This window comes from Phlebotomus papatasi, chromosome 1 (genome assembly GCF_024763615.1).
Source record: "Phlebotomus papatasi isolate M1 chromosome 1, Ppap_2.1, whole genome shotgun sequence".
In the NCBI taxonomy this organism is placed as follows: Eukaryota; Metazoa; Arthropoda; class Insecta; order Diptera; family Psychodidae; genus Phlebotomus; species Phlebotomus papatasi.
This window is the reverse complement of record NC_077222.1, coordinates 55,807,205-55,831,063: the sequence shown is the minus strand read 5'-3', so window position 1 is coordinate 55,831,063 and position 23,859 is coordinate 55,807,205. Positions and strand designations below refer to the sequence as shown.

The window sequence follows — 23,859 nt, the reverse complement described above, 5'->3', positions numbered from 1 at the left end:
TAAAATTTATGCCACAGTGATCTAAAATTGATGCCACAATGCTCTAAAATCAATGCACCAGGTGTGCTAAAATTAATACCACAGTGTATTGGAAATTTACTAAAAAGTAAGACATTTATGGCATTGTATTTATGCCATAAAGTTACTTGATTTTGATGCCAAGAATGCACTGAAATCAATCACTAAAGGTATAGGAGCCTTTTTGATGCCATAAATAGCGCAAAAATGCATTGATTTTAGTGCATTTTTTTCTCTCTGTGTAGGAAAACTACAAGAATTATCATTGATCTGTTCTCAGTACATTAGTTGGATGATAATCTATTTAATGCAGACATTGCCGACAACCAGAATGGAGATATCCTGGGATATTGTCTAGCACTAGCTTCACTTAGATGCGTAGCATTTGGACAAGACATTATTAACTTTAAGCACTATAAAATAATCCGATTGAATGATCTACTCAATTTCTGGATCAAAGTAGAAAACGTAATTGGGATAAGGGATAAAACATTAAGGTATGCAGAGTTCACTACACGCTTAAAATGGTTGCATTTAAAACCATGTTTTTTCTATTTATTTCGAAAGCAGCACTATAGACCTCTTTTATTTTCAGATATGTTTTAGAGTTAGCCTACATAGAAAAAAAAAATATTTTGTAAAATTGTTCGTAAATGTTTGTGAAATCCTCTGGCAGACTTACGAAATGCTCGTGAATCGTATAGCCCACAAACAAGTTCGTAAAATGTTGTACTTTTTTCACAAATATTAATCGAAAAATGATCATTTGGCGAACGTGTTTTGTACTTTTACAAACATTTGTTCGTAAATGTTCGTAAACACACAAAAAATGTTCGTAAAATTTTGTCATTTGATCGTAAATTTTTGCCAGACAAACAAAAATTTAAGAACAATTAAATTGACAAAATTCGTATAATTGACAAAATTATACGAACATTTTTTTTGTGTGTTTACGAACATTTACGAACAAATGTTTGTAAAAGTACAAAAAATGCTCGTCAAGTGATCATTTTACGAACAATGTTTGTGAAAAAAGTACAAAATTTTACGAACTTGTTTGTGGGTTATGTGATTCACGAGCATTTCGTAAGCCCTCCATAGGATTTCACAAACATTTACGAACAATTTTACAAAATATTTTTTTCTGTGTAGGAGAACATTTCGTCCAAACATACCTATGACCTGAAAAATCGTGATTTTGAATTATGGAAGGTCAAAGGTCAATCACTTTGGAGGGATCATTTTTACCCTATTCGGTTAAATTTGAATTTTTTGGAAAGATCTTAACATTTTTAGGTGTGATTCCTTCTAATCACACCTATTTATCCGGCTATATCAGTCCCAATTCCCAATCGGTAATGAATTGGTCAAGTAATCATAAATGGTTTTCTTTCTTAAATATTCCTTTTTATTCGGACGTAAGCATGTTACTAATGACAAGAACCTTCTAAAATGCATAATTCTCAGCCATTTCTCTAGTTTAGAATTGTTTTCTGATTTGTAAATGAATTTAATCGGTAATAAACTGGTATACACCCAAAAAAAAAAACATGAAAAAAGATAATTCGCGGCAAGCTCTATCTCGTGAGTCCGAGAATTCCGTAAAGCTGGAACGCTTTATCGTCTGTTTTTTATAAGTGTAAAAATTTAATTGAGGAATGAAAAAGGAGTAAGGAAACCTGTTGTAAAATAAGACAGATTGAAATTTCCAAAATTAATTTTATTCCAAGATATAAGAGACCCACAGGTTTACAATTTGTACTGTAAGTTAATCTCCATGAACACGAGAAAGGAATAAGGAGAATAAAAATATTTCAACACATTCCCGTTAAGATGGTATATCCTCAATGAAGTTGTAGAGAAATATATTTCCTAAGAATATGCTAACTAGAAAATTATTTCTTTTACAAGTACCCATAGAAAACCGAATCAAAATATATCCCAAATTACCCCATAGCTCATAATAATTAATATTTGCCTATGTATTTCTGAAAATCTTTACAAAATAAATCTTTATCAAATAACTCTAAAGGCACATTTCCTTTTGTAATAGGGAAAATGGCTTTCGGAAATGTTGTAAAGCGGTTTACCTATAGGATTATACTAATTAGAAATCTCGCATATCTACATAAGCTCATGAAAAATGAAAGGGACAGATAATCCTAACCGGCTTATGTAGGTGAGATTCTTAACGTGAGCTAACTCGGAGTGCATGCAAATTCGATTTGATGCTGAAGTAGGGAGACGCCATTCAGTTATCTTGAATAAAATTCGTGAAATTATACAAATTTTGTATTTAAACCAAAATATCAAGGATTTGGATGAACTGATAGAAAAGTGTTATATGGGTGAAATGTAGACCAGAATGTTCTCTATAATTTTTCCATAGAACATGATCTCATCGATTACTCAGAAGCCAAGATAATCGAGGTTTTTTGTTTCTTAACTCGTTTTTTCATCCAGAGTTCCCCAAGTAGTCATTTGTTGAACTTCAACTATATCAAAGAATTGTTGTATTCTGTGAGATTTTCCATTTAAAACCCTATTTTAAGTGTCTTGGTGGAGTAGAGGCAGTCAAATTGGCATCTGACTGAGTGATTTCAAAGCGTTATTATGGGAAAAATCAATTTTTTCACACTTAAACGGCAAAATCGGAGTGATAGCGTAGTCTGACCGGAAAATGATGTATGGACGAAATGTAGAGACAAATGTCCTCTACAATTATGTCGAAGCAATCATCAAAATCGGTTCAGCGACAGTCGAGATAATTGAGGTTATGTGATATTGAAATTGGTTTTTTGACTGTGGCGCCCCTGGTGTTGGTCCCACGAAGTTCAAATGTTCTAGAAAGTTGTAGCATTTGGTGAGATCTTTCGTTTAAGCCCTCATTCATCAAAATCGGTCACATAGAACCGGAGATATGATTTTTTGAATTTCGTGAACTTTGACCCCTCATATCTCCGGTTCTATTGAAACCACAGCGCGCATACGCACCATTTTGGAAACGTCCTAGACTGGACTACAACATACTAAAATTTCATTAACTTGCACAATGCCGTTTTTGAGAAAAGTGACTTTGAATTTCGATGAATTTTGACGCTATCACAGCGCCACCTGTGGTGACTTTTTGAACTTCCATCTGAAAGTGCTCATCGAGACGAAACCAAAAAGGTAAAATTTAGGTCGCTATGTTAATTAAAACCGGAGATAGAGGCCGGTCAATGTTCGAACTTTGACCCCTTATAGCTCGGGTCAGGGGTTATGGATCGACTTAAGGTTTTTTTTGTTTGATAGGTATAATCAACGGCTACAACATACTAAAATTTCAGCCCGATTGCATAAGGAATTTTTGAGATATTTAACTTTTAAGATTTAAAAATTTTCTTTTTAATAATAGCGCCCCTAGCGGTGGTTTTATGAACTTGCAATGTTAGAAGGGGAAGTGGCATTTCACGAGAGCTTTCCAAAAAGCCCTCATTTTTTAAATTCTGACAATTAGAACCGGAGTTATGGCCATTTTAAGAAAATTTTTTTGGACCCTTATAGCTCGGGTCAGGGGGGTCGGGGGACCTTAAGTTTGGTATTAATGGAAAGCTCTAAGGCCCAGCTATAACATACTAAAATTTGAGCCCGCTCGATGCCATAGGGGCGGAGCTATTGAGAAAACAAAAAAAGGGGGGTCTTCAAAATGGCGGAAGGAGGGGTGGGGGGTGGGGGGTCAATGCACCATGTTGCAATTTTCATACGATATTTAACCTTTGCCGAAAACCGCAAGTCGATATCTTTTTTAGTTTAGGAGCTATTAAGCTCCAAAGAGCGGCCGGACGGCCGGCCGGACGGCCGGCCGGCCGGCCGGCCGGGAACGTAACTTAGCCCCCCATATATTCGTGATCAGGAAGTGGCGAAACACATTTTGGCCAAGTTTGAGCGCGATCGGAGGACATGAAATTTTGTTAGGATTATAGTAGGTGAGATTGTTAAGAATCTCACCTAAATATTCATTTTGCCATATTTTACCCAAGGTTTCCCTATTATTTTGAACGGTTATCAAGATTTAAGATGTTCAGGGTAAAAAGGGCATTTCCCTTTTAAAATATCTCCAATTAGAATAGTTATTACCGCTATTACTTATAAAATATTAGAAAACTTCCATACTTTCCCTGAGCGAGACAATTGTGGCGTAATGGCAGGAAATTGCTTAAAACGTATTTTTATATTCTTGTTGTTAATATTCATGCAGTATTACGTGAAAGTTTTGAAAACAATATTTATTAGAATTATATCGGGCTCAATGTTTGGCAAAGTTTTTTTTCAGAATTCCATTTTCACGAAAATGTAAATGTTCTTAAGTTTTTTCAGCTATCTGGTTGGGTTTTGTAGTTTGTACTTGATAATTGGAGAACAAAATTAAAAGAGAATGGTATTTTTTTGGTGTTGTGTAAGCCCTCATTTCAAGCTTTAAGGGAAAGTCGATCCTGACCTTGATCTGAAATACAAGAGATCAATGTATTTGATCTCTATCTCCCGTTCTAATTTTGATCTAATTCTTTTACTGCTCGAACTCAAAGAGAGAGCAGTTAGAAAATCGTCTTTTTTTTTCAACTTGTCACTGTTCTGGAGCATAAACGGTAAGAGAAATCGATTTCCAGTCTTCGATGACCCCCAATAAAACATAATATCTCGACGTTTTTACCTCTCCCCACCCCTCCCCTCCCCATCTATCCCCATCAAAACCATGTTTTTTGGGTTTTCTCAAAATTAGCCCAAGCATTTCCAATTATTTTCGGATATGTTTTACCTAGTTAGTCCAGGCGGACATTTCGCCCTAACATACTTATAACCGGAAAATTCGCTATTTTGAATTATTGAAGGTCAAAGGTCAACAACTTTGGAAGGCTCATTTTTCACCCCATTTGGTTAAATTTGGATTTTTTGGAAAGGTATTGAAATTTCGAACCCGGCTGCATCGGTCTTCATCGATAATGAACCGGTTAAGTACTGATTTTGAATAATATTTTTCGGAATTTTTTTTTACTTCACCTTAAATTTGTTCTAAAGCTCTAGAGGTCAAACGGTAAGAGATATCGACTTCCGGTCTTCGATGACCCCCAATAAGAAAACAATATCTTTGGCATTTTTTCCCTTTCTCCACTATACCCCTCCCCTCACATAAAAAAAACATGTTTTTCGGTTTTCTCAAAATTGGATCAAGCTTTTTCAATCTTTTTTGAATATATTTTAGAGGTAGTCCAGGTGAACATTTCGCCCAAACATCTATGAGCGGAATATTCGCCATTTTGAATTATTGAAGATTAAAGGTCAACCACTTTGGAAGGCTCATTTTTCAAACGATTTAGTTAAATTTGGATTTTTTGGAAAGGTATTGAAATTTCGAACCCGGCTGCATCGGTCTTCATCGATAATGAACCGGTTAAGTACCGATTTTTTGATTTTCAAATGCTTTTGTGATTTATGAATTAATTTGATCTCCAGTAGATCAGTAATACCAAAAGATCATACCAAAAAACTAATTCACGATCACGCTTTGCCATCTCTTTTTTCTTATGCGTCTCTGGTAATTCAATTCAAAATAGAATTTGAAAACATTCAGTGGTATGTAATTCACAGTAATAATCTCACTGTTCAAATTGTACTAGGCTTTTCTTAGTGTTTCTTATCAAATTCTAGAGCTGTGCAAAAAGTGTATGTGATGTAGAGCGTACGGCCCATTCTACAATCGTAAACCCAGTCGACGGCCAAATAATCATCCCTAGGCGGGTGCTGAAAGTTGCTAGGGCTTTTGTTGTGTCAATTATCTCCGTACTTCACAGGGTGAAAATCAGTCACCGTGAATAGTTAACTCTGAGGAAGTTGAAATATGAGTGGCTCCTTCAGTTCCCCAATTTCCGTTTTAGAAGTTATAATTAATTTAGGTAAGCCCCATCAGGACTTAAAGTACTTAAAAGATACCCCAGCACTTAAAGGATAATATTTCTTGAAGGGAAAACACTTTACTGTCCGCATCTATTCTTTTAAAGGATTTTTAGAATATTAAAGAGTAGGAAAATCAGGAGAATTGTGGGGAAATTTAAAAGAGGGATGTTGTTTGTTCTAGGATAGTCTTCAATAGTTTCCTTATAATAATTCACTCCCTGACTTAACATTATACAAAATATTGATATCGAGATAAAAAAGACTTGAAAATTGAGCTTCATCCTAAATTCATTCCATGCAGAAGACAGAATCTCGAAATCCTTGAATTTTCAACGACCAGCAAAACGGCTTTTCTTTTCGTCGCACTAGGTTTTCAATGTTATGTTTTGCATATAAATTACAAGTTGTCGTGTAATTAAACTATAAACGTAAATGCATATTTCTTCTCATCAGATTAAATATTATATATAAATTTGGGAAAGTTAATTACTTAGAGTACAGTAAATTCTATTATCAGTATTTGCTTCTTGAAAATCAAACCAAATAATCTGGACAAGGATTGAAAGTTTTATGCTTGAATTGTTGGTTCTGTAAAATGCAAAAGTCTAGAGAAAATCAATTACCTGTCGATTTAATGGTTGTACTGCCACCGAGAGATTCAGTGGTCTCCCCAAAACCTGAGCCATGGATGCAGTCTTCATCGTCGCACGTTCGTTCCGGCGATGTTCCATCCGTTTTGCTCGATTTTGAGCCTTTGGTGGATGATGGTGGCAGCTTGGTGGATGGAACATAGACCGGTGTTATTAAATCGTCTCCCGATCCTGCATCAAACGGAGGTGTACATTCATCTTCGTCATCACCACGACAACCCGAACCGGCTCCAGAATATATTATATCATCCCCCACACCAGGGAATCCACTTGCCGGAGTCTGGAAAATTCACCAGAATCTCTCATAAATTATCTCCTTTCGTCCTCATCCACATTGTTTGTTTTACAACACATAAATGCTTTGCTGCATCTGAAGGATGATTCTGTATTGTGGATTTGGGTATTTGAGTTCTCAAGTGTTACATTTTCTTTCTGTGTTCTCTATATCCCACCATAATCGTATATATTCAATTTTGTGGCTGAATATCTTGATCAAACTGTATGCTTTTTAATCTCTTGTGTACTGTGGCTTTTGATTTATATGTTTCTGTCTTAAATGTTTGAGTATTGTTATAAGTGAATGGATAATTTAATGAGAATGAGATAAATTTCATAATGTATGATATGAAAATTTTCAATGAAAAACAATTTATAAAAAGAAAAATCAGCTTTTATTATGCAAAAGTAAACCTTTTCTTGGGATAAACACTCATTTTATTTGGTATTTTAGTGCCTTGATAAATATTATTTAAAAAGTTAGGAAATTATTGTCAGAAGCAGAAAAGCTATAAATTCATTCGATTCTCTTCTCATTTTTTTTCTTTTGAGTTTCTCCTTCAAAAGTTTACTTTTGCATAAGTCCTAGAAAAATTTTAAAAATATGAAAGAATTTTTGCCACTGATTGCAGCCGGTTTAGGGCAAAAAACCATGCAAATATGATACATGGAAAAAAAGTAATCATGTATATAGAGAAAGTCTCTTACAATTTATTAATTTTTTTTTAGAAAAAAATGTCAATAAGTTAATTGCAACAAGACAAGTGAATGAAGACAGAATTTTGAATTTGCATTTCTTCAAGACACTTCCGATTTAGAGGTCAAGATAATTTTTTATTAAATAACTATAGAGAAATGATTGTTAAATTTTTGAACTGAGAAAGAGAATCGTGTAAATTTTTATTTATTTAGTAAGAAAAATTATTAGTTTTTTGATTTCTAACCTGCTGCATTCTTTGCTGCAGATCATTTCTATCTAATACACCCGTTACCAATTGCACGTCGCCACGAATGTTCACATGTGGATCTCTCTCGGCCGCCAAGTCCAGCACGCGAAGGCGATTTATCGACAAGCCGGCAATGACTCCAGCAAAAGGACGCTCTATTCGTGATCTGCCGTTGCGGTTTATTTTTCCGCCCACCTGAATATTTGACATTGAGTTGAAGGTGGTTGCGTGATGACCTGTAAAGACACCAAAAGAAAATCAGAGGTGCTAAGAAAATTTAGTGATTTTCCCAGATTAAAGATTTGAGATGAATGTTTACTATTCTGCTTCTTACGGCGTTATCACACTTGCATATTAAAATTTTAATGTGATTCACATTAATTGTCGCTTGTGAGCGTCCAAATATGTTATTTGTGTCTTTGAGTCACTTAATATTTGTGGTTTTTCTATTGATAAAGAAGTGGACTTGGCCTGCAAAAATAAGTTTAAATTTACCTAAAGCATAAATATTTTTTACATTAAATAATTAAAGAGAAAATCGCATTAATTTTTCGCATTAATGCTATAAATTAATTTATAGCATTTTAATGCTATAAATTAATTTATTAATTTTGCGGGCCAAGTCTACGTTTTTATCAACAAATAGATCAAATTTTGAATATAAAATGATTCAAACACACAAATTACACATTTGGACTCTCACCAGCGACAATTAATGTGAATCACATTAAAATTTTAATGTGTAAGTGTGATAACGCCGTTACATTGACAGAAAATTGTTTAGTAATCCTGCAGGTTTAATTTCAAGATCTCTTGTTAGATTTTTATTTTGTATAAGTACTTAAAACTTTTTTTTTATCAATTTTGATGGACAAAAAAGCCTGAGAATTTAGATATTATTGACCTTTTTTATTTCTGGATTTAAATTACTTTAATCTACGTTGTTAATTCATTTATATAATTTCTTTTGGATGACATGTAAAGCTCTACAACTTCTTATGAGTGGTTTTGAGATATAACTCTTACTTGTATCACCAGTTAGAAAGTAACTTGGTAACTGTAACACTAGCATAAAAAATTCAAAGTTCTTTATCACTCAGTAGAATAAACAAAAAAACCCTCTTTAATCTTCAAAACTATGTTTTTCGGTTTATTTTAAAAATTATTTTAGGTTTTTTTTTTAGTTTTCGAATATATTTTTGAGGTAATAAAGGCAAGTATTTCATCTTTTTGACATAGAATCTTGTAGACGAGTTTCTGTCCTGAAAGATTCCTTAGGGAGACCAAGGCTTATCGCGGCTAATTGACCGGCAGCGACTCAGCTCTGTGCATCCATCCCAGAAAAGCTATACAAGCCATTGTGAGGCGACTAAAATCTCAGGGCAGACCTAGGACAAGGTGACTGAATCAAATTCAAAAGCTTGCCTTCGAGCGCCTTGGGATCGAATTTCCCGAAATGGCGGAGGATCGACAGGCGTAAATTAAGTAAACTTCATTTATGGAATGATTTTCTAAAACAGACCTATGCTCATTAAAAGTCGTGTAATATCGGAAATTTTGTGTTGATAATTTTAATGGAAATTACAGATATCCATACTGGTAACATTAATCCCGCTCATTCACGGTACCATAATAAATATTTTTGCGCCAAAAAGACATAACAGACATAATAACTCATATAGAAAGAAATTTTCTTCGTGATATCATTGTCGGAAGACGGATAGCTGTTCACTACACACCCTTTTACTTGAATTTTGCAGAAATACAAAGAAATTAAATGCAAATATCATTTTAAAAATGGAAAGTTCTAAAACGCGCGCAATTCAACTGTAAGAGAGAGATAGAGACACAAATACCTCACTTGACAAACGTCTGGTGGCGCTGCGATTGCAAAAAATCTCTAAAATGCCACAAAATATTTTCATCTCTATTTTATGCTTTTTAGCAGGTCGTGTACCTTCTTCTAATATGTACTTTTGCATTCCTTATTAACCAAAATAGTGTTGTACAAAAGGGTTGTCCTCAAACTTATCCTGAATTTTGGGACAGCTCAAAAGAATATGTGTCTTCCAGCTCAAAATTTCATCCCAATGTTTTTGTTTTGTAATATCGACAATTATTCACAATTAACCCAAATAACTGTATTCAACTAAATTATTAAAAGGATTTTCTTGTGAAAATAACTTAACTCTAGGGAATTAAACATTTTTGACATTGAAAAACCTCTCATTTTCTCTACGTGAATTTTCGCGGCATTTCGAGGAATGCCAACAGGCACCACCATGATCACTTCGGCTTTTCTTTTAGCTCAGGTCTGTTCTAAAAATTGTTGAACTAATTTAAATCTGTTTTAATCAGATAAAAATGGGTGAATGACCTCATTTATACTTGTTAGTTCTAACAGTTGGTGATACAAGCAATCAATTGTCGTATGATGTTGATGAATAATTTTTATTTCTCCCTCTACAAACTAGTGCTTAGGGAATGTATTATGTTGAGGTTTAAAGGAAAATCAAGCGATAGACTCACAAATAGGGTCATTTGCCTAAAGCGAGACAGTTTGGAAAGTTGGACAAAGCAGTGTGGAATGTGAGACACCTCCTTAAAAACTTGATAATAAATCAATTAAATATTTAAATTTTCGATAAAAAGATTATTAAACTTAATTTTATGATTATTTCAGAAGTTAAAAATGCAAAAATCGTTATAAAACAATCAAAGAGTGACTTGCAAGAAGAATTTAAAAAATGTATTGCATGCGTGATATTCATAACCTTGACACGGTAGTTGTCATTTTCTCTGTTTCTTATGGAAGTTGCTAGGAAAATATCAAAGTGTTTTGTTTGATTTTTCGGCATAATTACTATATTACTATATTACTATATTATTATTATTATTCATATCACAAAAATAGGGTCATCCCTCTTACAAATGTGATAATTAAGGTAGAAAAAAAAATTTAAAAGAAAAAGAAACAATAATTAAATTGAAAAAGAAACAAAATCAAGCACTTTCTAGCCTTTCTAGGATCCAGCCTGCTGATAGAACTCACGGATCGCAGCCGCTGAAATACGGTCACCACCCGGAATTGCATTAAATAAAGTGACGCCCTTTACAAAGAGCGATCGATAGAGACAGTCACCTCGAACCTTAGGCACTATAAGTCCTCGAACCCTGGCCGAACCCCCCCTAACCAGAAGACTCGACAGGTACTCGGGACATCCAGAGATCAACAGATGAAACAGGAATAAAACAGCTCTCATATTCATTAGGGATACAAGATCACAACCAATGAAGACGTTTCTATAAGGGGTTATGTGGTCTCGACGACTTAAGCCACAGATATACCTGACACAATCATTGAAAGAAACTGTAAGACGACGAATTGTGTCACTATCCACCGCAAAAAAAAGCTCAGCTCCGTAATTGAAAAAAGGAAGAAGAAGCGCTCGCGCGAGGATCAAGCGGGTATCATAGGGTGTGATGTCCCGGAAGCGTCTAAGTGTATAGAGGGAATAGTTGACCTTACGGCAAATGGATGTGGCATGATCAGACCATGAGAGAGTGGAGTTGAAGATTATACCAAGGTTTTTTACTTGATCGACAAAAGGGATAATTTCACCGTGCAGGTACAGTAGATGGAAATAAATCGAGACTGTTTTTTTGGAGATTACGATAGCTTGAGATTTCTTAGGATTCAAAACTAGTCCATTTAATGATGCCCAGTGCTCAATAATTTGTGAAATATTGTTAAGTCCGCAGTGAAAATCGAAGGACATACATCCATTTAAAAGGTGAATAAAAAATATTTGTGAAATATTACATTTAAAAAAGGATAGAAAAGTTATTTATTTTTTTCGCGTTGCTTTCAAAACAAGTTTTATGAAATCTTGGACAAGTTGATTTTGTGAATGAATTTGGTAGTTTTGTGCAGTGAAATCATGTTAACAAGAACGACAAAGATCCTTAAGTATCCGGAGAAATAGTTGCAACAGCAGTTAGCAGCTGATAAGGAGAAAATCTCCTGGAAAAGGCTGCAAAGATTTCCAGATTCCGAAGACCACTTTTTCTGATAGAGTGGGTAGTAAATATCGCAAAAACTCCTGGAGAAAGACAAGTAGGAGCCTCTACAGAACTCCCAAAGCAAGTGGAAAAGGATTTGGGCGGATGGGGCATTGAAATGTGCTAAAAATTGCATCCGCTTTAAAACTATAACTGCTGGACAGCACGAGGCGTCTGTGAAATTAACAGAATCTCTTTTTGGTTGGACGTCCAGGAAGTTCTTGGTAATTAGGGTTCCTCATCTGTTACCCGGTTATAAAGGAGGGATTAACATAACCATCAAATGTGCAAGTATACAGAGAAAACCATCAACATTTGATTTTCTACATATTTCGTATGATATTTTGTCATTAATATCACTATGTCCAACTTTCCAAAAGTTTTTGTCCAACTTTCCAAAATTTTGTCCATCTTTTCAAAATGTGTTATTTTTTAATTTCCGTGAATTTTCCGATTATTCGGTTGCAATATTTAATAACAACTGTTAAGATTCTGTTAAAATATTTGTCAAAGAATCCCATGATACAAAAAAATGCTAAAAAATAATTAGTTATTCAGTTTAAAAATGCATTTGAAATTGAATTTTTACTTAAGTGTCTCGCTTTCGAATGGTCGAAACGTACCACAATTGATATCGTCAATCTAAAATCTTCAATCTATACATTTTTCATATCAAATTGCAAAATAAATTTCATGAACATTCACGCTGAATCAAATTATTTAACACAAATTATTCCCATTGCGGAAGCCCAAAATGCAGCATAATAATGATAAATCCCCCAGCTGGGTATACAAATAACATTACCTTGTGGATATAGGATCTGCACGTTGTAGTCATCAAGCTGGAGTGTTGCATTGACGCCCGACCGAGAGAATCTTATCACGTGGTAATTGTTATCATTGACTTTCACACCAATTTCACCCAATGGCAAATCATGTGATCCAATATTGTACACCATAAACACATTTCCCTCCACAATCTCCAGCTCCATGTAATCGGGGGTGGTAGAACTCTCAATGCGCAGTAGCACGGCATCTGACCGCATCGTGATTATTCCCAGTGCTATTTGGTCCTCTTCCGTATCTGGTTGATTTCCTGGTGGAAAGGTATAGTGGATGATGCCACCGCGGCTATGACCAAATTCATATGCCACAGATTCATCATAGCACGTGGGTCCTGTGAAGGATGTCATGTCACATTCACAGGCATAGGCATTCCATTGCTGAACACATGTGCCCCTATTTGCACAGGCATTTTGGCTGCATTTTGTGGGTCCTTCGCAACCATTAACAACCAGAGAGCTGGGCACCACAGCATCATCCAGGAGACTGGGAGATGTATCTGCGAGATCCAGAGATGCCATGCATCCCTCAAAGCCCATCCGGGATGTTATGCTAGGTGGAAGTTTGGCATACATATCTTTAAAAACACCTCCCACATAGAGAATTCCCTCAAGTTCCAAATGCATATTATTTCCCGGCACTGCACGCACCTCAATGGCATCATCCACAATTAGTGAATGGGTTTTGGGGCCAGGTCTACGGACACTGACCGAATGCCATCGATTGTCATTCATGTGCAGACGACTCTTGTCTCTTATGGTCACAGCACCATCGCCCATGTTGAAGATGTAATGAATGTGACCATTAACCAACTCCAGGGCAATAAAATCACTCCGGCGACCACCATTGTAGAAGAGCAAGCCATTGGCCTCGAGTGTTTTGAAGCGAAAATCAATAAGGACATCGGAGTACGCTTTCAGCATGGGTAAACCCACATAGGAGTGCTTGGAGCGAAATGTGGCAGCATGATAGGGATTTCCAGGTGGTGAATTCACAAAACGTGCCGTCAATTTAAATGACACCGAAGGCAGAGCTGTTACTTCCGTACCCAAACTCCACAGCATATCAATGTACCTGAGTAGGAAAGGAATATGCGAAAGATGAAAATATGGATCTATAATACATCAAACCAGCACCATCTTCTGTACCTATTCCCATTGTAGACAAAACCCTGAATTTGTCCAACAAAATGTGGCATCATGGAGGTCATTTGAATTTCTTCTTCAGCATGAAATAGTCCACCCAAATGGATTGAACGTATCTCCATTGTACTGTGTCTACCAAGAATTGTTTCAGCTGCAGAAGATTATGTTATTGACAGTAAGTAAAATTATTCAACAGGACTGATGCTGATTTTAGCAACAGTTTTAGAACACAGATAATAATTTCTAAAATATATTTATTTTCAAATTATATATATTTAAGAAAACTATTAAGAAAAACTAAAAAATAATAATCTTTTTATCTCATCAAAATCTCAAGCAATTTTCGACCAATTAAAAATCATGAGGAATCTGTATGTAGCGAACCTAGGTTGTTTGGGGTTCAAGATAAAAGTTACCATTTCTAAATCACATTGAAAAAATTGGCATTCCTTTGTCTTATTCTACAAATATTGCATAAATATGAAGAGTCGAAAGGGAGGTAGTAATTTACTTCTTGAGTAAACTGCGCGAAAAGAATTTTAAATGACACCCTTCCTCTCTAATGGCCAAAAAAACACTTAGGACATCTTTTAAAAATAAAAAAAAAGTTCAAATTTCCAATAAGAGGAGACCATTAGGAAGAGTCCAATAGGTTTAGACTAGGATAGAGATAAAATTTGGCAGTAAAGATTTATCCTAAATTGTAATATTCTGAAAGCTTAGAATGATCGATTAGGGGTACTTTGCATAAATTTTTTTTACTCTACACTGAGAAAAATCCGAAAAAGTCAAAATAACATTCCGGAAATGTTAATTTTACCCTGCAGTATTGATCCGAAAACGGTGTAAATATTACCCTTTTTAGGTGTATTATGGGTTAAAGTTGCCCTTCTTTCATGTTGATTTTACCCTTAAAAAGGTGTAAAATTAACATTAAAAAATGTTGATATATTTTTACACCCAAAAAGCGTTAAAGTTATGAGGAAAAAAAGTTAATCGCAGCCTCTTTTTTCTCAGTGTAACATTTACGGCTAAATATTACACGCTAAATATTCTCGAAGTTCAACGTGAGTCTATTTGGATCCTAATGACCTAGACACACTGATAACTTAAGCCGAGAGATGGCTTAACGTAATTATAATCAAAGTAATGATCGGATTAAACTTCCATCAGTTCCTGCCTAATATATCTCTCGGCTTAACCTGAGAAAGGGCTTCGTTAGTAGGAAACTGATGGGAATTTAGTAAAAGCAATATTTTTATTATGTTAAACTGTCTCTCAGCTTAAGGGGTTACATGGGTCTGTCAGGTAAAAAAAATCATTTTTTTTTATTTTTCATTTTATAATATAACATTTGAAAAATATTTTCTGAAAATTTCAAGTCAATCGGAGTAAAACTCTTGGAGGTAGAGCAGTTTTAGTTATGCATTCCGTCCGCGCGCGCATATTGTTGTAAAACTTTAACCCTTTAAGGACGAGAAGGTCAAAAATCGAGGGTCAGAAAAACTCGTTTTTTCTAACTTTTTAGAGCAAAATACAGCTTTAGAAGGCCGTAGGAAAAAAATCATTTTTGGGTCACGGGTGACCCAATCGTCCTTAAAGGGTTAAACGCGTTTTTCTCAAAACACCGTTTTACAATGCGGTAGTCAAGATTACTCAGAGTCCTCAGAGTCTACTGAACCGATCTTTTTGAGATTTTGCATACTTGTTTTGAGGAGTATTATCTAGTGAACGAAGGATTTGCACTTCCTTTAATCAGAACTATTTTTACAATACAAAATGTCTTGAAAAATAGGGTAAAATTGATACTTTTTTACAAAAAGTTTTGCCAAAAATCCAAATTTTGTTTTTTTTTTTTTTTCAAAAATCCTTCGTTCATCCGCGAGTCCAACTAATCCTCTAATATAGTATATTCGGGTTTTTGACTTCAGATGAACGTACTGTGAGAAATCCTGCCTACACTGAGAGAAATCTGGAAAAGTTAAAATAACATTCCGAAAATGTTTATTTTACCCTACAGCATTGATCCAAAATCGGTGTAAATATTACCCTTTTTAGGTGTATTGAGGGTTAAAGTTAACGTTTTTCATGCTAATTTTACCCTTAAAAAGGTGTAAAATTAACATTAAAAAACGTTGATATATTTTTACACCTAAAAAGTGTTAAAGTTCTGAGGAAAAAATATTAATCGCACCCCCAGTTTTTTCTCAGTGTAAGGTCTGTTTTTGAAGATTGGTTCCGAAAATCAGCTATGAACGATCGAATTTTCAAAATTTTTCATTTTTTTTTAAATTTTATTCTAAAGTTACTCTTTCATATCCCAAAAGTTAGAATTTCTAAAATATTTTCTACACAATAAATTATTATCAGAAAAAAGCCTTATTTTTTGACCTGAGAGACCCATGTAACCTCTTAAGTCGTAAGTGAGTTTAGGGCATAACATCACTGGAGCAAATCAGTCTAACAATTCTATATTGGAAAAAATCTGAAGAGCAACCTTTTAAAAAAATTACTTCATTAATTACTTAAAAATTTTGAAAATTTTACAAAAGTATTTAGAAAATTGATATAATGTCTGGCATTTCCGATTATGAGTGCAGAATCGAATTATTCTCAAAGGGAGGACAAAAAATTCAATGCATAATAATTAATTTTTTTTTAAATTATAGTTCATGTTTTTAGATAAATCTGAAACCTATGAAATACCTATAAAATCGATTGCATTCAATATTATCCTTTCAGTAATATGACATGGTTTAAAGGGGAGCAATATAAGCCTCCCATTTGCTTCCACACCATTGATTTCAATGATCTTAAGAGACCACGGATAAAAAGCCAGTGAAATTCTGAAATTACTTCATGGTAGGTGTGATTCTTTCATAACAACCCTGATTTGTGAGCTTACTTGAAAGATAATTTATATTTAAATAATACACAGAAAAAAATATTTTGTAAAATTGTTCGTTAATGTTTGTGGAATCCTATGGAGGACTTACGAAATGCTCGTGAATCATATAACCCACAAACTAGTTCGTAAAATTTTGTACTTTTTCACAAGCATTGTTCGTAAAATGATCATTTAACGAACATTTTAACGAACAAAGATTTGACGAAAGATTTAACGAACAAAGATTTGTTCGTAAATATTCGTAAACACACAAAAAATGTTCCTAAAATTTTGTCATTTGTTCGTATTTGTTCGTAAATTTTTGTTTGTCGGGAAAAAAATTACGAACAAATACGAACAAATGACAAAATTTTACGAACATTTTTTGTGTGTTTACGAACATTTACGAACAAATGTTTGTAAAAGTACAAAAAATGTTCATTAAATGATCATGTTACGAACAATGCTTGTGAAAAAGTACAAAATTTTACGAACTAGTTTGTGGGTTATATGATTCACGAGCATTTCGTAAGTCCTCCATAGGATTTCACAAACATTTACTAATAATTTTACAAAATATTTTTTTTCTGTCTATAACTACGGTTTCATCTAATAAATGGACAGGAAACTTATTGACTCACATAAGTTTTTTTTTTGTTTTCAATATAAATGTTAGTATAAGTGAATAATTTTCGAGACTACATTTTCTCAGAATTTCTGGAGAAAATCGAATATTTAAACCTTCAACATATACATTTGTGAATTTCTCATCCATTTTTCCTTTTTCTTAAATAAAATTATGCTCACTTTATGAATTATAGGATGCTCTATAAAGATGCAAAGTTTGATGCCATTTTCTCTCATAAATTTCACGATATTCGACTTTAAGCTTTTTCATATACTTTTGTGCATTTCTAATTTTTCCTTATTTTTAAGTGAAATTTCGCACATTTTAGGCCTAGGCTTTGAAGGATTTAAAGTCGATTATCTTTGAAACCAAGAGGGATAAATGATTCAAACTTTGCATTCCATTAAAATGTTTATAAGCTTGAAATGTGTAAAAATTTTACTTTAAATTGAGGAAAATTGGTTGAGAAATGCACAAATGTATCTGAATAACTTCAAAGTCGATTATTTTGGGAACTCTTGGAGTTAAAAGCTTCAAACTTTACATAATCTTTTAGAATCTCTTAAGGCCTCTTCATACTGCGAGTAATGTTTGTAAAAAAATACTTTTTTTTAAAAGAAAATTTACCCTCCATTGGAGGCAGAAATATCAATATTAAACATCATCAGAATAGCTTGTGTCCAAAATTGTAAAAAATATAAAACTACATTTTTAAAATCTATAATCTTCAAAAATCATAAAGTATTCCTTTTTCTTTTCAAATTGGCTTTACTTAAGAAACTCAATAACACAGAAAGTAATTGAAATTTTGATAAATCGGTATTTAAAAAAAAAGTTATGCAAAGGGAAATGGAGCACCTTTGAATTGGGGCAGCTTTGAAATTAGCCTTTTTCTCCTATTCTTAAATGAAACTGGACCTTATAATGATATAATTTAGTTTTACAAAGAAGTTGTGAAGTTAAATTACATTATGGTAAGGCTCATTTATATTTTAAAATAGAAGAAAAAAGCCGAATTCCAAAGTTGTCCCAATTCAAAGGTGCTCCACTTCCCCCTACAAAAATTGTCATAAGAAAAACTTTTCATGTTTAAAAACATTTGAAGATATTTCTGTCGAAGCTGAAAGTTTTGCATCCTATGGCCGACTGAACACAAGGGAATCCGAAGATTATAACAGGTTAGGTCTGATTAATATAAGAATTATTTCTGAATAGGAGTTTTGAATATGATATTAGCACTATTTGGAATCCAAAAATGCAAATTGAGTTTTTGAGAGTTATTTCAATATTAGTATTAGGTGAATTTTACTCATGTAGTTCAATCCTAGTTCCCAGCAATATATTGTAGGATGAGGCAGTTTCATAAATGGAAGGGGAAGTGGGGCACCTTTGAAAGTGGGGCACATTTGAAATTGGGATTTTTCACCTATTTTTAAATGAAATTGAGCCTTATCGTGATATAATTTAGCTGCACACACAGATAGAAAAGCTAAATTACATTATGATATGGCTTAGTTCCACAGGAGAAAAATCCCAATTTCAAAGGTGTCCCACTTTCAAAGGTGCCCCACTTCCTCCTATGACTTTACAAAAATATTTTTTAAGTAATAAATTAGTACGTATTAATTGGGCTAGATAATTTCGTATCACTAAATAAAACAAACAGTCCCAATTAAGTGAAAGTACGCTACCTTCGGACGAGTGAAGCTTCGGACAACTCATTTTTTCTATGTTTTAATTAGATTCTTTTCTGAAAATTTGAGGCATTAGAGTTGCTATTAAAACATATTGTCATAATGGGTAAAGTTCATTAAAAACATATTGAAAAAATTGGTTGCTTGAAGCTTGAATCGTCCGAAGGAAGCGCGTTTTCCCGAAAAGTATCCTGAAAAATTGTTGAACCGTGTGAAACTGCCCCATCTCTTAATTCTTGTTTTAAAAAAAATCTAATCACAATATATTTTTCTTTTATATTGCACACACTATAAATAGTTTTAAAATTGGGAAGTTCTCAAATCGTTTAATCAACTTATATTATAAACCTATAACAACCTTTCAGCTATGAACACTTCAGTAGAGTGGCAAAACCAGCAGACTAAAGTTCCAAAAGCTCTTAATTAATTTATTGAAAATATTCGACTTGTCTAATCTAATTTTAGGAAGTTCTCCAAATTGCTCCAAAGTACAAATTTTCTTAACTTCTTTTCCCTAGGTTCGCTACTGTGAGCAATGGTCTGATGCATTGAGATGGTATTAACATGAAAGATGTTGACCCACAAAAAAATAGCACAAGCAATCTTGTTATGCAGAGAATTCTCATTTTTCTTATAATTGCCTGAACGCGCACAGGAAAATTCTAGCATCTGCTATGTACACAAAATAGCATCAAATATACACATAACATTTTTAACCCTTCGTCTTTTTTTTCGTATTTTCACAGTGAAATTGATAGAATTGATGGCATCTGCAGCGATGAAAATGTTAAGAATTATTCCACGTATTCTTTGCTCAAATTGGGTCATTTGAAAAATGCGTTTCGCCTTTGGAGGGAATATAAAAATATTCTCAATAATATTTCGATATTTTCTACCCCAATTTCGAAACATCGCTGTCTCTCACAATATACACTTGAATTGCACAAAGTTAAAGAAAATTAAATTTATCGATATCTATATAATATTTTACACGTGATGCAATAATCTCAGAATTAATTAAATTGAATTACAGATTAAGAACAATTGGCAGTAGATTTTGCGGAAATCTTCTACTATACAACGACGATAGAATTAATTTAATCTCAATGAAAGCCGTGAAATCCAGTGAATGGGGAAAATTTCAGAGAATCATAAGAAATGATTCAATACTTGGGCTTAAGGATTGGTGTACTTAATCTGATAGGGAAGGTGATGATATGTGAACTATATATTTCGACAATTATTTAGCAATTATTACCATTAATTTTACAGGATACTCGAAATTTCCAATGAAATCTCATTTGGATACTTTATAGACGTACTAATTATTGTGACATAACTGAAACACTCCCTCACCTCTGCATACACCCACTGTATTCCACCACCAAAAATTAGTTTTAATTATTGTGGATTCCCTCAGTGAAATGTTGAAGATTATATATTAAAATCATAAATACAGACCACACAGAACAATAGCAGTTATAATTCGGAATGACAAATAAAACAAAGTGATTATTTTAATTATATAAGCAAAATTGTTTGTATAATCCTGCGATATTTCCACAGTGGAATTTAATGCAAATGACTTTGTGTTTGACTAATCGGTATATAAATACGAAGTGCAAACATCTCCAAAAAGGAAGAAATATAGAGGAAGTTATTCTGCTTTCCGGAAATTACTGCGAATATGATAATGAACAATTCCAAAACAACTTTGTAATGCATGTAATGTGGAATATCGATAAAGTTTAAATTATCTAAAATATTTGTTGTAATAAAATTCTTCAAGTCAATATAATTTTCGAAACGCTTTTTTCAAAAGACTTTTTACCAATTTTTCAATTTTTAAGGACACGATCCAAAAAATATTGATATGAATAGGATTTTATCTAAACAAATCCACTTAGAGACCTATTGATTGAATCATATGTTGCTGATAAAGTTACAAACATTAATAACAGTTTTTTTTTAATTTTTAAATTTCGCTTTGTTTGAATTTTTAAATCTTGATAAAGTATTTTTATTAAACACTAAATGTGAATATAGGGCTTAATATTGTCTTAACCCTTTAAGGACGATTGGGTCACCGGTGACCCAAAAATGAAATTTTTCCTACGGTCATCTAAAGCTGTGTATTCCTCTAAAAGGTCAGAAAAGATGATTTTTTCTGACCTACGATTTTTGACCCTCTCGTCCTTAAAGGGTTAATACTCTTAAAGTTCAGACCCTTATCATAACCCTTTAAGGACGATTGGGATATCGGTGACCAAAAAAAAATTGTATGGCCACATAAAATTATGTTTTGCTCTAAAAGATTAGAGAAAATGAGTATTTATGATCACCAATTTTTGATCCTCTCATCTTTTAAAAAAAAAGAATGAAAATAGTTACGCCCCTATATATTAATACTCGTGGTAAATTCAAAGTTTCCTGAAATTCATCGGTAAATTGAGAAACCACGCCCATTGATATGTAGGAATGAGAGAGAAAATTTTCGACTTGAACGATATTTTAATATTGTTATATTCTTAGTAAATCTACTGATACTCTAAAATTTTCCTAAATTATTTTTAAGTAATCCATCGTATGAAAAATCTTCCGGGTATTTGAGTATGATTTTTTGAATTATTTGAAGATGCTTCTTAACTGTGTTATCACACTTGCACATTAAAATTTTAATATGATTCACTTTAATTGTCGCTGGTGAGAGTCCAAATGTGTAATTTGTGTGTTTGAATCATTTTATACTCAAAATTTGATCTATTTGTTGATAAAAAGGTAGACTTAGCCCGCAAAATTTGATATAAATTGATTTATAGCATTAATGCGAAAAATTAATGCGATTTTCTCTTTAATTTTTTAATGTGAAAAATATTTATGCTTTAGGTAAATTTAAACTTATTTTTGCAGGCCAAGTCCACTTCTTTATCAATAAATAGAAAAATCCCAAATATTAAGTGACTCAAAGACACAAATAACATATTTGGACACTCACAAGCGACAATTAATGTGAATCACATTAAAATTTTAATGTGTAAGTGTGATAACGCCGTAAGATTATGTAATTTTAATTTCAACCTACTGTTATCATTTAATGAAAGTTACTCAGCAAAGTCACAAAATGTGTCACTTCATTAGGGGCGTGGCCTAATTTTCACTGAATGACTCTCCAAACTCTATCAACGATTCTAATAGTGGTTTATTTAACTTATGCCATCAAATAAAACAAATAATTCAATATTCAAATTATTTTCGTTTGAACCTAGTTCAAGTTTTATATTAATCCATGTAAAATATTGAGACAAAATTTACGATATAATACTGTATATCAAATTTAAGTAATATGACGAAGAGTTAATATTACTTATTGTTAGTTGAAGAATAAAAACTAATACGTTTATTTTCAAAAGTATTTTTCAAAAACATTGTTTTTATTTCAGCATTTATTTGCTGTCAAAAATACTTTATTGTTTCCAATTTCAAACGCATTAGTATTTTTTTTAATATAAGAAAGATACGTAAAACATAGAAAGAGCATGCAAAATAGTAGAACAAAAATAATAAAAAAAAGGATGAAATAGAAAAAAAATATTTTTTAATAATTAAAATGATTCCATTTCAATTATTAATTTTGTTATTTTCATACATGCAAGCGACAAGCAATTATTTTATTTTTCAATAAAATCATTTCCTATCATTTATTTTAAAATTAATATCCAATGAGACACAATTTAGTATACAAAAGGTCATGGTTAATAAAAATTTATATAATTAAAAAGAATGGGGTCTAGATCTAATTAGATACGGGAATCAATCAATAAAAAAATTCTAGTAAATTCTGAAGAGAATTTTGTTTTCCTGTTTATTTATTTATTTTTTTTAATATGTAGAATGCAGACACCAAAAGTTAACTGTGAATATATATTGGAAAAAATATGATTTCAGTTCAATTTTATTTTAAGCATAAAATGTAATACCAATTCAGATGTGTGTTCTCTGAATATTGTTTTGTGATAACTTTTTACAAGTTTGATTGTATGATGAAGAACTTTCGCGATGATTTCTCTAGAGAGATCGATGGTTATGAGCAGAAAAAGAAATGTAACAATTTATGAAATATGACTGTCTTTATTTAGGTTTCTGTGTAATCTTATATGCATAATAAAGAAGTCTTCATAAATGATTATTTGGAGGTATGATTAACAGAAAAACATATTCTCTTCATGAAAATCAGGCAAAATAATTTTGTGCAATAAAATAGCGCCCTGACGCTCGCAAGTTTCTTTTTTTTTTTCATTTTCATTTTCACGAAAAATTTTCACGATTTTATCTTTAATTTTTGATCAAACACCACAGTGGCTATTTTTCTTGTTCTCTCAAAGTATTTTTAAAACAGCTACAATTTCATCTGTTTTCTCAGTGAAATTTCACAGAAAATTTTCCATAATTTTTTTTTTAATTTTCGAGAAAAACTCTCTTCGATAAAAGAACATTTAGTAAGGAAATTTTGATATTTATTCCAATTAGAGAGGAAAAATAATATACACTTAAAGCAAGTTACAGATAATAAAAGGGGAAATTAAAGGTAATCATATAGAATATTTAGATATCAAGGTAAAATGTAAACTCAAAAACCTTACACTGAATCTCTTTTTTTTTTGTTCAAGAATAAAAACAATTAGATAACAAACTCAGTCTAAGAAATTCTTCAATAAGCAAACATAGTAAAATATCTCAATTTATACTAAGTTTTCTTTACTGCAAAAATTACAAAT

At 32.7% G+C, this 23,859-nt stretch overlaps 1 protein-coding gene across 1 annotated transcript in view; it reads right to left on the bottom strand.

The window, feature by feature from the left end:
• Positions 1-23,859, bottom strand: part of LOC129807596 (neurexin-1) — a 79,901-nt gene that overhangs the window by 9,307 nt on the left and 46,735 nt on the right. The window contains exons 13-16 of the mRNA XM_055856978.1: positions 13,879-14,026; positions 12,693-13,804; positions 7,823-8,061; positions 6,576-6,882 (exon numbers count right to left, since the gene is read on the bottom strand). Of these exons, the coding sequence (XP_055712953.1) occupies positions 6,576-6,882; positions 7,823-8,061; positions 12,693-13,804; positions 13,879-14,026 (1,806 nt within the window). The remainder of the gene's footprint in view (positions 1-6,575; positions 6,883-7,822; positions 8,062-12,692; positions 13,805-13,878; positions 14,027-23,859) is intronic.